A 14797-nucleotide genomic window follows, 5' to 3' on the forward strand; every position below is an offset into this window, starting at 1 on the left:
CAAGGCACCAAAGACATGTAGTTATTGCCTTTTGTTTCTAATGGCATGACTAATGGATGATGCTAGCTCTAATGTAAGACAACAGACATCAATAGGGGGTGTGAGACTGCCTTAGAGTCTCTCTGTATTACACTTGAAGATATGCAGATAGGAATATTTTTATGATGCATAAAGCAAGAGTGCTATGGGGATTCAGCCTTTCCTCATATTTCAGATGCAAGCCCATTTGAAAGGCAGATGGTTTGCTGCCATTTGAAAATGTATAAAATCATATGTATTGCCAGTTGTGCCACGCAGGAAGCATTAGCTGTATATTTTGATGATTTGGAGAGTTTCCATGTGACATATTTCTTTATTAAGAAAACAATAAATCATTTCTGAATAAGAAAAATTAATACATTTAATTTTGATAGTGACATTTGAAGAGTGTTATTCTCAAAGCCATAAACCACTCCTTTGTATTAGGTTTGTTGTGCATACCCTCAAAATCCATAACAGCTGTCCATAAATAAAGGGAGCATATATTTACACATTTATTTGTTGATAGATTCGTTTTCCACTTCTTTTGACACTTTCTCTTAGTGGTTTCATGAGTCAATAATGAACATGAGGTGTTAGAGTCCAGTTTTCTCCTCAGTAAGGTTTGCAACCAGTGATTAAATGCAGAGGGAGTCATGTCTCTGAGAACAGGGTGTTTTGTGCAAATCTTTTGCATACATTTCCACCATTCCATGTACAGGCAGGTCTCTTGCAATCTCACAGTGCTATTTCTTGTTGCCAGATCTAACAGACATTTCCCAGGCCTCATGTTATCTATTAGCTTCACTCAACAATCTTCATAACCAGTGTTCTCCACCTGGTGGGTGGAACACAATTCCATCTCTCTATGGACTCTGTTGACTCCAGTCACTGCTCCTTCTCGTTTGCTTTTCTGTGTTCTTGCACCACTCTTGGTCTCTATACGCAGGCTCTGTTCTCTACCTCCAGTACCCAGTCACTAAATTGTCTCATATAGCCCATGGATGTTTTCCTATGCCTTTATGCACTAAGAATTCACACCATGCTGACTGCAGCCCAGCTTATCTTCTGCCTCATACCTCTGACCTTTGCTGAGCATATTGATATGAGGATGTCTTGGACATCTCACATCCTGAATTCTGGTTCCTTAGTTTCTAAGCCAAGCCACCTCTAAGACAGCATGCTAACATAATAGCTTTTTTTGGTGGGGAGGGAGGTTAGAACAATAACTATTTGACTGTGTCAAAAGGAGACAAATTTGAAATTTTCTAGCAACTAGATTCATTTCTCCTTGTTCTAGTTTCCTTACTAGAGGATGACTGGATATGCTTCAGCTAGTTATGAGAAACTAATGGGAGAATCAGTGTGATATTATTAGTAAAGGACGGATACCCAGAAAAGGCTCAACAAGTATTAGCTGTTGTTGGTGATTTAAAAAACTGAAGATAGGATATAATAAAAGTAACCTGATTTCCTCTATGACTAGCCTTTGAGGTTTCAGGAAAGGATGCTCCTATTTTTCAGTCAGTTTTCTATCTCTGAACTTTGTATTCACCCCTGATTTTTCTCCTCATGATCCCATGTCTCCCTCTGTAGAGGCTCTATCCTCAGATTGCCTCCAGAGTCTGACCCACTCTACTGCTACCTTCCAAGTTCAAGTCACCAGTGACCATGATTTAGTTACAGAAATGCACACCCAATTGGTCTCCACCCCACCTCTCTTTTTCAAGCCCTGAGGATTGAACCTAGGGCCTTACAGATTCTCGACAAGTGACCCACCACTCAGCTATATGCTGAGCCATATCCTGGCCTGTCCCCACTTCTCTTTTTTCCTCCATGTTCTCCACACATGAATGGAAATGATCCTTTTACTATCTACTTTATTTCAGGAAAATGTGTTCTTATTTCATTCAGGTGAAAAAAACAAAAGCCCTTTCCATCAAGTCCCTGTGGTTCCCTGACACTGCTTTCATCCTCATTCCCCTTGGTTGCTTTTTCTGGTTTTGTTTTGGTTTTGTTTCACCCTAGGGATACTTCTCCTTAGGGCTTGCACAGTGCTCCCTTTCCACACAGATATGCAGGCCACTTGTTTGCCCTCTTACCCCAGTCCATTAGCATTAGGCTCATATTTCTGCTTTATTTTCTTCCATAATTCCTATCATTGACCGATACAGATTTTTAAAATGCATTTACTGTCTGCCTCCTTTTCCTTCACAGCTTATCTCTGTTGGCTAGAAAGTGAGCCCAATCATCGATGGGCTTGTAGTTTCTATTGTTGTTGATCTATAGCAATGTATGGCACAGTTAATGAATGAAGTGGCATGGTAATTATTTCACTAAGCAGCTGTTTTTTTGAGCATTTACAGATCATTTTATGAGCACTTTAGGATTCATAAGAGGAAGTGAATTGTTAAGACAACAAATAACTACAAGATGACTGAAGACAATTCTTAGTGTTAAGACTTACAGTTATCCATCCAAAATATTATAGCTGGTGGTAATCCAACTGGAGGTCTACAGGGAAGTACCAATGACTGACCATTTCGAAGTGTTATTGGTTCGAGTCTTTCTTTGGTCCACAAGGGAGACCCTGTAAGGAAAAACCAAAAGCCTTGTGAGTTATGTCTTCATGCAAAATTAGAAAGAAGACATCAACACAAAGAAAGGTATCCAAAGTGTTTGGAAAATGGTAACCTAGAATTTATATACATTAAACAATGAGAAAATTGCTTTTAAATAAGGCACTAGAGTTTAAAAATTATAATAGAACAAAAGAAAACTCCTCTTTACTATTATTATATTTATCATTATTACATATTAATGTTTCCTATATAATTTCCTATATAAACATTAATATGTAATAATTATAATTATACTATTGGTAGCCACAAATCTATTGTCTAATAATTTAGACTAATACACCAATAAGACATCTACTTTGATACAAGCAAGTTATCCACAGAGAATGGGAAAAACTTAAATGTCAGCATATTTGCTAAATAAGTAACTAAATACACATTTGTATTTCATACAGTATTACATATGTATATTCACTTATAAGATTTGTAAGAGAATATATACCATATATTAATATCAAGAAGGTTGTAAAATGGTATTTCAGACTAAGGTGGTTTATATTCATATACACAAGGAAAGAAAAATACTGGCTAGAAGTTATTTGCACGGATGGAAAGACTCATGATCAATTTAAATTTCTTTATGTATAATTTTAGATAAATAAGTTTAAAAGTTTTCAAAATAACCACAACTGGAAGTGGTCACTATACTTTAATGGCCATGTTTGGTTGAGAAATCTCCCTTACTGGATGGGCGGACAACAATGTTGTTAGAGATGGCAGCTCCACGCTCATTCCTTGCTGTGCACTGATAAACGCCTTCGTAGGTCTCAGCTCTCCCTTCACCCATGATGTTGATGATGAGAGTTCCAGAACCAGGCTTCATGGTGACCAGAGGGTCTTTGTCTATGTCAAAATGAGTTCCATTACGAGTCCAGGAAAAGCTGCCCAAAACATGAAGGGTTAAGCTCGTTAATGGTCTAGAAAATATAGGATTATGTACCCCTTAAAAAACTTTAGGTTTAATTAAAAAGTGGAGTACAGAACTAAATAGACAATTCTCAATGGAGGAATCTAAAATGGCTGAAAGTCACATAAGAAAGTGTTCAACATCCTTAGCCATCAGGGAAATGCAAACCAAAACAGCTCTGAGATACCATCTTACTCCTGTCAGAATAGCTAAAATAAAAAATACCAATGACAGTTTGTGCTGGAGAGGATGTGGAGAAAGAGGAACACTCCTCCACTGCTGGTGGGAGTGCCAACTTGTACAGCCACTTTGGAAATGAGTATGGCAACTCCTAAAGAAAATGGGAATCAGTCTACCACAAGATCCAGCAATTCCACTCCTAGGCATATACCCAAAAGAAACACATTCATACAACAAAGACATCTGTTCAACGATGTTCATAGCAGCACTATTTGTAATAGCCAGAAACTGGAAGCAGCCTAGATGCCTCTCAACTGAAGAATGGCTAGAGAAAATGTGGTACATTTACATAATGGAGTACTACTCAGCAGAAAAAAACAATGGAATCTTGAAATTTGCAGGAAAATGGATGGAACTCAAAGAAACCATTCTGAGTGAGGTAACCCAATCACAAAAAGACAAACATGATATGTACTCACTCATATGTGGATTATATACATAGAGTAAGGGATTGCCAGCCTACAATCCACACTGCCAGAGAAACTAGTAAACAAGAAGGACCCTAAAAGAGACAAACTTTGTCCCCTGGAGAAGGGGAAAGGGTCACACCATCCCCTGAGCAAATTGAGAACATGGGAAGAGGGCAGAGGGTGCTACGAGAATGAGAAGGAAGAAGAGGAAGGATGCAGAGGTCATGAGGGAGCAGAAAGGTTGAGTCAGGTGTAGATTAGAAGAAAGGTTATTTGATAGGTAGAGTTTTAGTTGGGGAGGTGGTAGGGGAGGAAGAGAGGGAGAAGGGAACTGGGATTGTCATGTATTTCAATCTTGTTTGTAATTAAAATAAAAAAAAACATTAGGTTTTATGGGTTTCCAGAAATAACTGTTGGATTTCAATACTTAGTAAAAGGCCCCTTGCTTAAAATACTGTGCCAAATCATGACTCAGGAAAAAATAAGTTCTGTTTTTACATTTTGAGGCATATACTGCTTCTAAAATCAGCTCAAATCTAATACAAATTGCCTGCCATTTTTTTTTAAGAAAATATAAAAACAGGTCTTCAAGGCATAATCTCGGAACACTTTTATTGTAAACCCCATTGTTCATACACAGTTAAGCTGGCTATAAAAGTGTGCTCTAGGCTGAAAAGTGACAAGAAAGGCCCCTATGAGAATTATATTATCTTTGAGTGGGAAATTGATCAGATCTGTTTCAAGCTATTAAAGTACAAACCAGAGAGAGGATGGGAGTAGAGTTAAGACTTTGGATGCTTTAAATGCTAGTTATTAAAAATGATAATTCTATATAAGGTGTATTTTTAGAATTTTTAATTCTAGAAATAATTATATAAATTTTAGAAGATATGCCAAATTGTCAACCAAGATTCATTTTTCTCAGTTTAGTTACATAAAAGATGCCCTCCTCTAAATGTCACAGTGCTCATGTGACTAACCTCCTCATTAGGCACCTTGGTGATGGTGAGACAATGGTGACATAGATGTCAAACATCGCTGTGTTTTCCAACTTGGGTTTCTTGTCTTACTACTTATGCTTACCAAAGCTAGAGAGGGTGATAGTGGTGGCGCAGGCTACAGGCTTGTCATGGTCAGAGGGCAAAGACACTGGTAAGCATCCCACAGTACACAGGACAGCTTTATTCTCACAGCAAAAAATCATCACCACTAACTAGTGACAAAAAGTTCTGCCATACTTACCTGGCCTTGACTACAAATGAAGCTAAAGTGAACATTGAGGCCTGTTTGAAAAATGGTTTTCAGCAATATGGTGGGGCTACTATTTTGGAATAAAGCCTTGATGGAAGTATTAACATGCATAGGTATCTAGAACCAGGTAGTATTTTTCCTCAGGTTCTAGTTTAATAAAACTTATACAAACATGCAAATAAAATATCTAAAACTTGCATCCTTTTATTATTGATAAATTCTTATGCCTAGTTACAATTTAACAGTTATGAGATTTAAGAGTTACAATATTTTAAAGTCTCATGTTTTAACAATCAAGCTGTATAGAATCCTCCATACTATTGGATGAGCCGTTGTGTTACTCTCTAGATGGCTTTGGATGATAGTCCAGCAGATGACTCTCAGAATCCCATCTTTATCATGTTTTTTTTAGACCTGATTATGATGTGCTTATGCTGAGATCTACAGAGAGAACACTGATAAGGGAAAAGAATGGTGTAGGACTATTACATGGCTAGTATAGAAGCAAGAGAGCTCGTAGAAGCCATCCATTCAAATTATCCTTTGTCTTTTCAGCCTATGAGAAAGCAAGCCCAGATAAAAGGGGTTGTCCCTTGTCATAAAACACTGGTGTGAGAAACAAGATTATAGGGTCTATCTCTAGTTCCTCATAAATTATGAGCATTTTACAGAAAAGCATGAATAAGAAAAATGCAAAATTTTGGGCTTTAGCAAGTAAGTTGTAATTAATCTGAGAGGAGACAATGAACATACTTTATAGAGATGTGCAGGACCTAGAAAACACATTAAACACCTTTCAAGGGCCAAAATGAGCCAGGGAGTTGGTTAGATAAATGAGAGCATGTTGTCAGTCATATTGTGAAATATCCAACTAAAAATGAAATTGCTCCACATGATCTTCCTTATTCTATCAAAATTCCAGACATTTCTATATGCACACAGATTGCCTGCTATTTTAAATGCTATCAAAAGCAGGAAACACACTTACCTTGGAGGGGGTTTCCCTTTAGCCTCACACTGGATTACAATATTCTCCCGAGGGTCAATAATGTAGTCCTTTGGTGACTGCTGAGTGATAGTTGGAGGTTGTACCACTTAATTGTAAAAGGGAAAATAATGTAAAGAAATAAATGATTTACTATCAATAATAACAACTACTTGTTCTGTATTAAAATCACTTGCCTAAGACTAAATATGCCACAAATATTCTTAGTAACTTCTGTTGTAGCAGTAAATCCTCATTAGGTTTTCACCTAAAACTCACCTAAAGTTAGGAAGTCAGGACACAACTTCCCTTTGGCAACATCACACACATCAGCAAAGTCCATTTTCCCACACCAAAAGTCTGGGAAAATGATTACTAATACAAATCTAATGTTCAGACACTGTTTTTCTGATGTAACAATGAGAAATTCATGGTTCTTTCATTTCAAGTGATATCTTCAGTATAAGTTATAAGGTAGACTTGACTCTTCCTTATGATAGAATGTAGAGCTCATTACTATGCTAATTATGTAAATTGATATATCCCAGGGAAAATACTTTTGACATGCTCATATCTAAAAGATTGTTAAGTTAGAGCCTTGACATGCCTTATCAGAGACAAGAGGTAGATGAATTAGGAATGAAGAGAAAACATTCTTATTTGGTCTATAATTGGGATTGAAATTCTCCTTTTTAGGGGATTGTATTTCTATTGTGCTTTTCAAATAATTACCTAGTCCTTTACTATAAAACTGTAAAGGTTAACTATTTGACCCAGAGCAATTCAATCTGAAGAAACCCAGTCTAGAGACCTTGATCATTCTCCAAGTTGCTCTAAAAGCACTCTAAAGTCTTTAGTCTCAGGAGATCAGGATTCTTGTTAGAATGAGAAACACTAGATGCCATAGACTTCAACCTCTGTTTGCTATTCAGAGAGACAAATGGCTTGACCAGGAAGACACCAAGCAGAGACTAATTTTCACCTCATTTCTGCTTGGTCTGTGCTAAGCACAGCTTCAAGGGATGCTATACAGAGTGGTAGTTTGCAATGTGAGCAACGTGCCCTTGCTCTTCCAGGGACCTTTGGTCATCTGGAGAGTTTCCATTGCCACAACTAGGGTTGAGGTAGAATGGTTACCTGTAGTAGGTAGAGGCCAAGGATATCTTTATATATTTCACAATATGTAGGCCAGACAAAAAGGGCCCCGATGCCTACAAAGTGAGTGAAGTCTTTGGGACTGTGCAATGAAGCAGTCCTGCTCCAGCTTACTTTCCCCTGCATCAGGCACTTTGAACTCCCCTGCCTTTATCTTGTTAATTTCTAATGCTAGTTCTGTCTGGCTCTCTGCTTTTCATTAGCTGGGAGACTTGAGGCTCAACTCCTATAAGCCCTCAGAGGGAAGGGAGTTTTAAAAGTAGACATGGCCTCCAACTCTATCTGGGAAGATTACTAACACACTTTTTGTAACATTTTTAGTAGATGCCTACACTGAGACTGTTCAGTTGTGCTTCAGGATTCTGATTTGGATCAGCTTTGTTTTGCAGTGATCAACCTCAGATTCTGGGAGTACAGCCTTTAGGATAATGAAAGGAATTCTCAAGGTTCTACACCATCAAAACGGTGAACAAAGACATTGATAGAAGGGATTCTTGGAGTCATTCAGTCCAGTTCTTCTTGGGGGGAATGGGATGGCATAAGAGTGCCAGACATGCAAATTTGCTTTCAAATGCAGGGCTTCCCCTCCTGTGCTTGCAGCTGCGCCAGGAGTTTGCCATCTGGAGGTATCTTTTTGAACAGTGCTTAGGTCATATGGCAATTAACAAATGCTTTGTAGTAATAAGTGACTTACCAAGATTTCTCTATTTAATTCAACATCAAAGGAAAATGTCTGAAAATGGACCATCTTTTCACTGGAAGATAAATGTTTCCCAGGTGTCAGAAGGAGCAGAAATTTTTCCTTATGGAAAGTCTCCCAGGAACAATGTAACTGGAATATTCTGCCTTCTGTGTGTTTCAATACAATCTGCTGAAGTGCAGAGCTTTTCTACTTATAACACCTAGGACCACTGTTCTACACACTTCTGAAGGCTGTAGTCATAGAAGAGGGACTTGAGTGAGCTTCTGCATACACCCAACTTCCACAACTCTGCAAAAGATGTGTGTCTGTTCCAGTTGATGGCATTTGAAAAAAATCGTGCTCCCTACAAAGTTTTGAATTTTCTCATTGAGTTACATCAGATGTGAATACAGCTTGTTTATTAGTAGAACAGCAGGTTGGCGAAAGTAATATCAGAGTCTCCATTATTCATGCAGGTTATATATTCCGTTTGTACCTTAGCATTCAAATGAGGTGTTCAGTTATAGTAAGCAAGATGCTTAAAAAGACACTAATCACAAAGCATGATGTTGTTTGCTTGATTCACACTATTAATTCAAGAAACAAGAACACAGTCACATCTTCACACTGCCTAGTAATTTGTAGAAATACACTTACAGTCATCAAGAAGCTTTGCTTTTTTCCCATCAGAATCAGCAGGTGAGTGGGCAAAGAAGATTAAAGAAAATCAGATGTTAGTAATGAGAATGTTAGCACCCTGAAGAAAAAAATGGCATCTTGTCTACTTGGTTTGACCTAGAATAAAAACCAAACTGTAAAAGTTGAAGTTGTGACATTGCAAGAGAAAGAAACTGGAACTCAGGTTTGTCTGCCCTGCAGCAGCTTCTCACATCAGCCTAGGGAAGAACAAAGGCTATGCTGTAGGAAAAATTGGGTGGAGGGCTCTTCTAGGAATATGAATATCTAACTCCATCCTGTACTCATTGTGCTGCACTGATAATTATGGTCAGTTTTTAAAAAATAGATGAAATCTACAATTAATTTGAGTTGTCACTTTCTGTCTAGTGTCTTATCTTATTATCCCAGATATCACAAAGCACATGATAATGATACCTAACAATGGGATATTGCTACAACTCTCCATCCAAGTCAAATCCAACGCTGACTTCAGATTTGTACATTTCTATGGTTACTCTCCAAGACAGTTTTATGCCATTAGCATATTTCTGCTTCAGAATTCTCAGTTGCCCAGACTGAGGGTATAGGATCATTGTGTGTGCAGAAGAAAGGGTGTGTGGAACTTGGGAGTGTTTACATGCATTTCTAATCATTCTGCATGGCTGCCTGTCACTACTATTTGCAAAGGTTAATGCAGGAGTGCCTAGGCTACTGGTGACTTTATTTTCATCATGGTTGTGCCTCTTCTCCATTAGCTGCCATAATTGAGTTAGCCCTAGGTGCCTGTTTCCCCTGATAGTAAGATTGAGCAGTCAGATTAAGGAGGAATATATTTAACACAAGAGAGAACAAAGGCATTGCCCTGGCTGCTTTTCCTTCTTCCCAGTGCATCTATTAGAGCAAATGCATAGTTAAATATTCCTGCTCCAATAGGCTCGGGCAAATGCATATGTCAATTAAATATATATCTACATATTTTAAATTAAGGCCATTGGATGAGTAACTAAATGAAAATGTTGCATTTTGTTGGGCTTTAGGGTAGAGGTGCATGTCCCAGGCAGTGAGCAGAGTGTCCAGGAAACCCCATATTGTCTTTGCATAGGCAGTTGCGACTTCTATGACTGAAAAGGACACCCCAGCAATTGCATAGCCCCAGAAAACAGCTATCTTTCTTGCACCTTAGAAACCTTGCCAAACAGATGTTCTCCTCAGGAAGCTAATGGCTTTAAGGAGGTCATGTAGATTGGGGATAAAGGGTAAATCAATTGTGAAGTACAGTAATTGTTCAGATTTGAAAATCTGCTTCACGCGGCAGGAACATATCCAGCTGGAACCCAGGGTTGTCTTTATTGTCTACAAACAAACCACTGTGGCCAGGCAGACTATGGTTTAAATTTTACTTTTGGGAAAATAAGGGAGAAAAATGCAGCAGCCCCTGTTTGCTGCTTCCTTTGAGTGATTTTTCAGGTCTAGCCTTAGTATCACATTTTTACACCTTGATCTTTGATCAGTTAGTTTAAGCCAAAAGAAGACTATTCAATAGCCTTGTACATGGCATACTAGTTGCTGTAATCCAGGCAGAACTGGCTCTACCCCTTGAACTTGGCACAGTGCCTCTGTGCACCTTGGCTCTGTACACAGGCATGGAGGTCTCTTTAGGAGAGTTCCTCCACCTACTTTCTTTCTCTTCTGTCATCTGTCTGAGGAGGCATTTCTTCTCTCTCTCTCTCTCTCTCTCTCTCTCTCTCTCTCTCTCTCTCTTTCTCTCTCTCTGTGTGTGTGTGTGTGTATCTTTCTTTATTTGTTCTTGCTTTCCTTCCCTTATTTTCTTACCTCCCCCGAATAAACTTTCAATATAAGTCACATTTACAGGTTTCTGTTTTCCATCCACCCCACCCCCAGCCCCATCCCTCACTGCTGCTGTCCCAGCCTTCTGCCTTGGGACCAGCCAAGGTTCCCATGCTCCATATTCACCATTCTGCTGTATTGTAACACTAGTCTTATAATTAAATTTGCATTGAAGATACAAAACAAGAAAGTGAAATGAGGCTGTCTGTCTGAATGGGAAGAAACAACATATGAAGTCAGGGTGATTAGGGGCTACAACGGGACAGAAGGTTGGCCAGACCATCCTCTAGGTTTTGTTTTGTTTTTGTTTTGTTTTTTTTTTTTTGTTTTTTTTGTTTTGTTTTGTTTTGTTTGAGATGCCTCAGCAATGGAGGAAGACAGTGACACAATGAGGACAATAAGAGGGGTCTGCCTCATCCTTGTAAGGTAAATCACATGGTCCTTCCACAAACGATTGCCCCCAGGGAAGATCAGGGCAGTTGCACCAGTCCCTTCTCAGACCACTCCTACAACTGTACACAAAAGACACCTGAGGCAAAGAAAGATGATGAAAAGGAGAGGACAGCATGGCCAGCTATTTCCAGGGCCTGTTCTACAGTGTCGCCATAAACACCAGGTGCTGAAGATAAAAGCCAAATTAATTTTGATTAGCTTTTCAGTGTCACGCAGACACTTTCCTCACCAACACCGTTCAGTGTGATGGTGAATACTGGGAGGGTTTGCCTCCTGGCCTAAGAGATTTAATACTCACGATCAAGAGGTACATCCAGGGCACTAATGATCTGGCACAGGAAGAGAATCAGGGGCACTCCGCCTGCGGAGAAGGGCTTCTTTTTCGGCATTATTTTAAGATGCTGCATCATCTCTACTGCTGAGACCCACACAAGGAATTTCCTTTTCTTCTTTCACAGAAGATTTTCGTGCAACGTTCAAATAGTTTTTCATGCAGGGAACTGAAAAAGGGGGTATAAGAACAGTAATTATAATGTATTAAAGTCAGAAAGGAAGAGTGAAAATATGCAACTCAGAAAAAAAATCAGTTCTCGGTTATACGTGAATTCTAAAAGGGAATTAGGTTTTAAATATTTAACTCAGAGACTGGAATAATCATTTATTCATAAATCTAATATCAGTTCAGAAATATTTGTGGTGATGTCAAGCAAAATCCGTACCATTCCCATTATTATGATTTTTCCATTTTTAAATATTTGTGCTTAAGCTCTCTGAAGGCAACCATGTCCATCTTAATAGATCAGGAAAACCTGGCTGTGAAGCCAGTTGGAGAGTGAGCGCTGAGGCTTCAGAGGGGAAGCCTAATGGCTTCTTCAACCTGAAGATGCTCACTGAGAAAGTTCTGGGCAGAGGCACCAGTTTCCTTCGAAGCCTAAATAATGATGAAACACCTGAACAGGAGATGACATGAACTTCATGTCGTCTCCATTTCTTACCTACACTACAGGTTCAGAGCCAGCTGAGCTGTGAGTTCCAGGCTGTCCTCAGCAGTCACTCTCCTCAACAGTGCTCATCAATTATTTTCTCCAAGTTCTTCTTTGGTGAAATATTGAGAGTCACTGTATTAGTTTAAAACCCCTCCATGACCTGGACTGATTGGTTCCACCAGCTTTTTTGCACTTCCTTGCAACTATTTTCTAGATGATTCCTTTCTATATTTTTTTGTGTTAATCCTCTAATGTGCCCTAAAATCTCCCCCCTCGACTCATTTTATCCCATCCCTTTACTTGGAAAGCCTTATCCACCCTATTTGTTTATCAAAGTCCTATTTGTTTTTCATAAATGACTTAGGAGGTTCTTTTCAAGAAACATCAGCTAGAAAACATTCCAGCATCACCTCTGGATTCTGGAAATTTCTCATTGTATACATAAAGTTCCTGCATGTATGTACATATGCATGCATGCATGCATACATACGTACATATTTGTATGTACCATGATCTCAGCGCCTGGGAGGCTGACACAGGAGGATTGCTGGGAGTTTAAGACCATATTCACCCACATAGTGAGTCCAAGTTCATCTTGGAGCTACAAGTGAAACTTTGTCTCAAAACAAACAAATGAAACCATAAATAAATAGCCAAAGTGGGTTGTGTTCCCCTGATCTCACTGTCATGTCAGCCTGTATGGAGAAGCAGCACACTGAAAACCTGAGCCCAGCCATAGAGAAAGATGTCTGCCCCACCTGGAAAGGTGTCTTCTCAGGGAGGAAAGGCACCCGTGTGCAATGGATCTTGGGTGGGCAAAAGGGAACAATACTGTAATAACCTAAGGTAGCTTCTGCAGGCTTCATTAGTGAATTATATGTATAACTTTTATTATTTAAGTAGTCATGCATTTTTATGAAATCCATCTTTTCTACTAGACTGTGTTTCTGTAGGATAGTGGCTTAATCTCTACTACTCCCCATCTGCATCCCAGTAGCCTGCTTGGAGCATGGAAGGAAGCAAATAAACATTTGTAGTAACAAAACAAAGGGATTAAAGAAAAAAGAACACAGTGGAGCCCTGAGATTACTGAATTGATTATATTCAAATAGATTGGCCATGGATAACCTGAGCTATATTTTTCCTATAACATGCAGTTTGCAAACCAGAATCTAATCATCATAGATAAATCAGTTGTAATATCAGCTCCCTGCATGGGATAAAGCACAGACATATGAAAAAAATTAAACAACGAGGATAATGTGTGTTTGGCTAGCAACCAAATTCAGATTTCAATTTGGTTTAGATGGACTTCTTACAGAACAGATACAAAGAAAGAAACTAGCAAACCTTAGGCATTGTGCTTATATAAATACATTTTTGTGACTCCAACATTCATCCTATATGGTTCAAGATCCAGAAAGTTTATCTTTTATTCCATTGTAAACATTCGCCTCGAGGTGGCATTAAGAAGTAGGAAGGGGAGCTTGTTCAAGAATTTCTGACCCAGATTCAAAGCAATCCACCTTTCTGTGTGCCTACAACACATCACCACCACACAATCACAGGTTTTAGGTTGCCTCAGATCTGCCGGTTTTAGTGCTAATTATAATTCAATAAAAGCTTCAGGAAAAGTGAAAGTAAAGGGCCCAAAGGGCATTAAAGCAAGTAGATCTTACAAAGAACATACGCTAGGGTAAAACAGCAAAGTTAAACTCTAGAACACACACTACTTGCCTGCCTGATTTATAAACCATGTAAATTAAGTTTATTAAATTCAAGCACTCAGCCCTCTAAATAGATACTGGAAAACCCAAATGCTTCCCCAAATCTGTATTATATGTACTGCAATGTCTGTAGAATCTTAAGTAGCTACACACAGTTTCTAAGTTCCTCACTTATTACACATTTTCCCTGATGTCTTAAATGTTTATCTCCCCCGCCCCACATAGAGAAACGATGAGAAAAGATTCATATAGGATAAACCATCACTGACCTATCTTTATCCTTTTAAAGTACACATGAAATTAATAGATTACATATAAAATCACAGTGTATATGATAAAGAAAACACAAGTTTTAGAAAAGCTGAAAGAGTACTTACTGAAAGAATCACGAGCAATAAATCTTCACAGTATTGGGAGATTAGGAACTATAATAGGAGAAAATAAGGTCTCTCTTCAAAGGTTGGAAGTTAACTGCACCATTAGCCACAAGATCATCTCCAGTGAATATTCTCTTAGGGCAGGACAAAGCAATGGTTCAGCCCATCCCTGACTCCTACCAGAGAAAAATCACCCACTCCTCCTTCACATGCCCTCAAAGGTGGCATTCCAAGCACTCAACAACAGCATTAACTCTCCAGCACTCAATCAAACTAAAATCAAATACAGCAACAGAAAACTGAGTTTTTGCTCAGTGAAAAGAATGTTGCACAAAGAAAAACTCTTGCTTTGCACCTTCCTTATTCCCGTTAACATACCCAATCAGGAACTACCTGCCCTGTATGTCACCTTGGGAGGTGACAGCTATTCAACAGTCAGTA

At 38.8% G+C, this 14797-nt stretch overlaps 1 protein-coding gene across 1 annotated transcript in view; it reads right to left on the bottom strand.

Annotated features, from left to right (window-relative positions):
* Nucleotides 1-14571, bottom strand: part of Nrcam (neuronal cell adhesion molecule) — a 78775-nt gene extending 64204 nt beyond the window's left edge. The window contains exons 1-5 of the mRNA XM_035445653.1: nt 14357-14571; nt 11565-11766; nt 6454-6559; nt 3342-3538; nt 2486-2608 (exon numbers count right to left, since the gene is read on the bottom strand). Coding sequence (XP_035301544.1) covers nt 2486-2608; nt 3342-3538; nt 6454-6559; nt 11565-11676 — 538 coding nt within the window. The 5' untranslated portion in view covers nt 11677-11766; nt 14357-14571. The remainder of the gene's footprint in view (nt 1-2485; nt 2609-3341; nt 3539-6453; nt 6560-11564; nt 11767-14356) is intronic.
* Nucleotides 14572-14797: the final 226 nt, after the last annotated feature.

Source organism: Cricetulus griseus, chromosome 5, assembly GCF_003668045.3.
Source record: "Cricetulus griseus strain 17A/GY chromosome 5, alternate assembly CriGri-PICRH-1.0, whole genome shotgun sequence".
Lineage (NCBI taxonomy): Eukaryota > Metazoa > Chordata > Mammalia > Rodentia > Cricetidae > Cricetulus > Cricetulus griseus.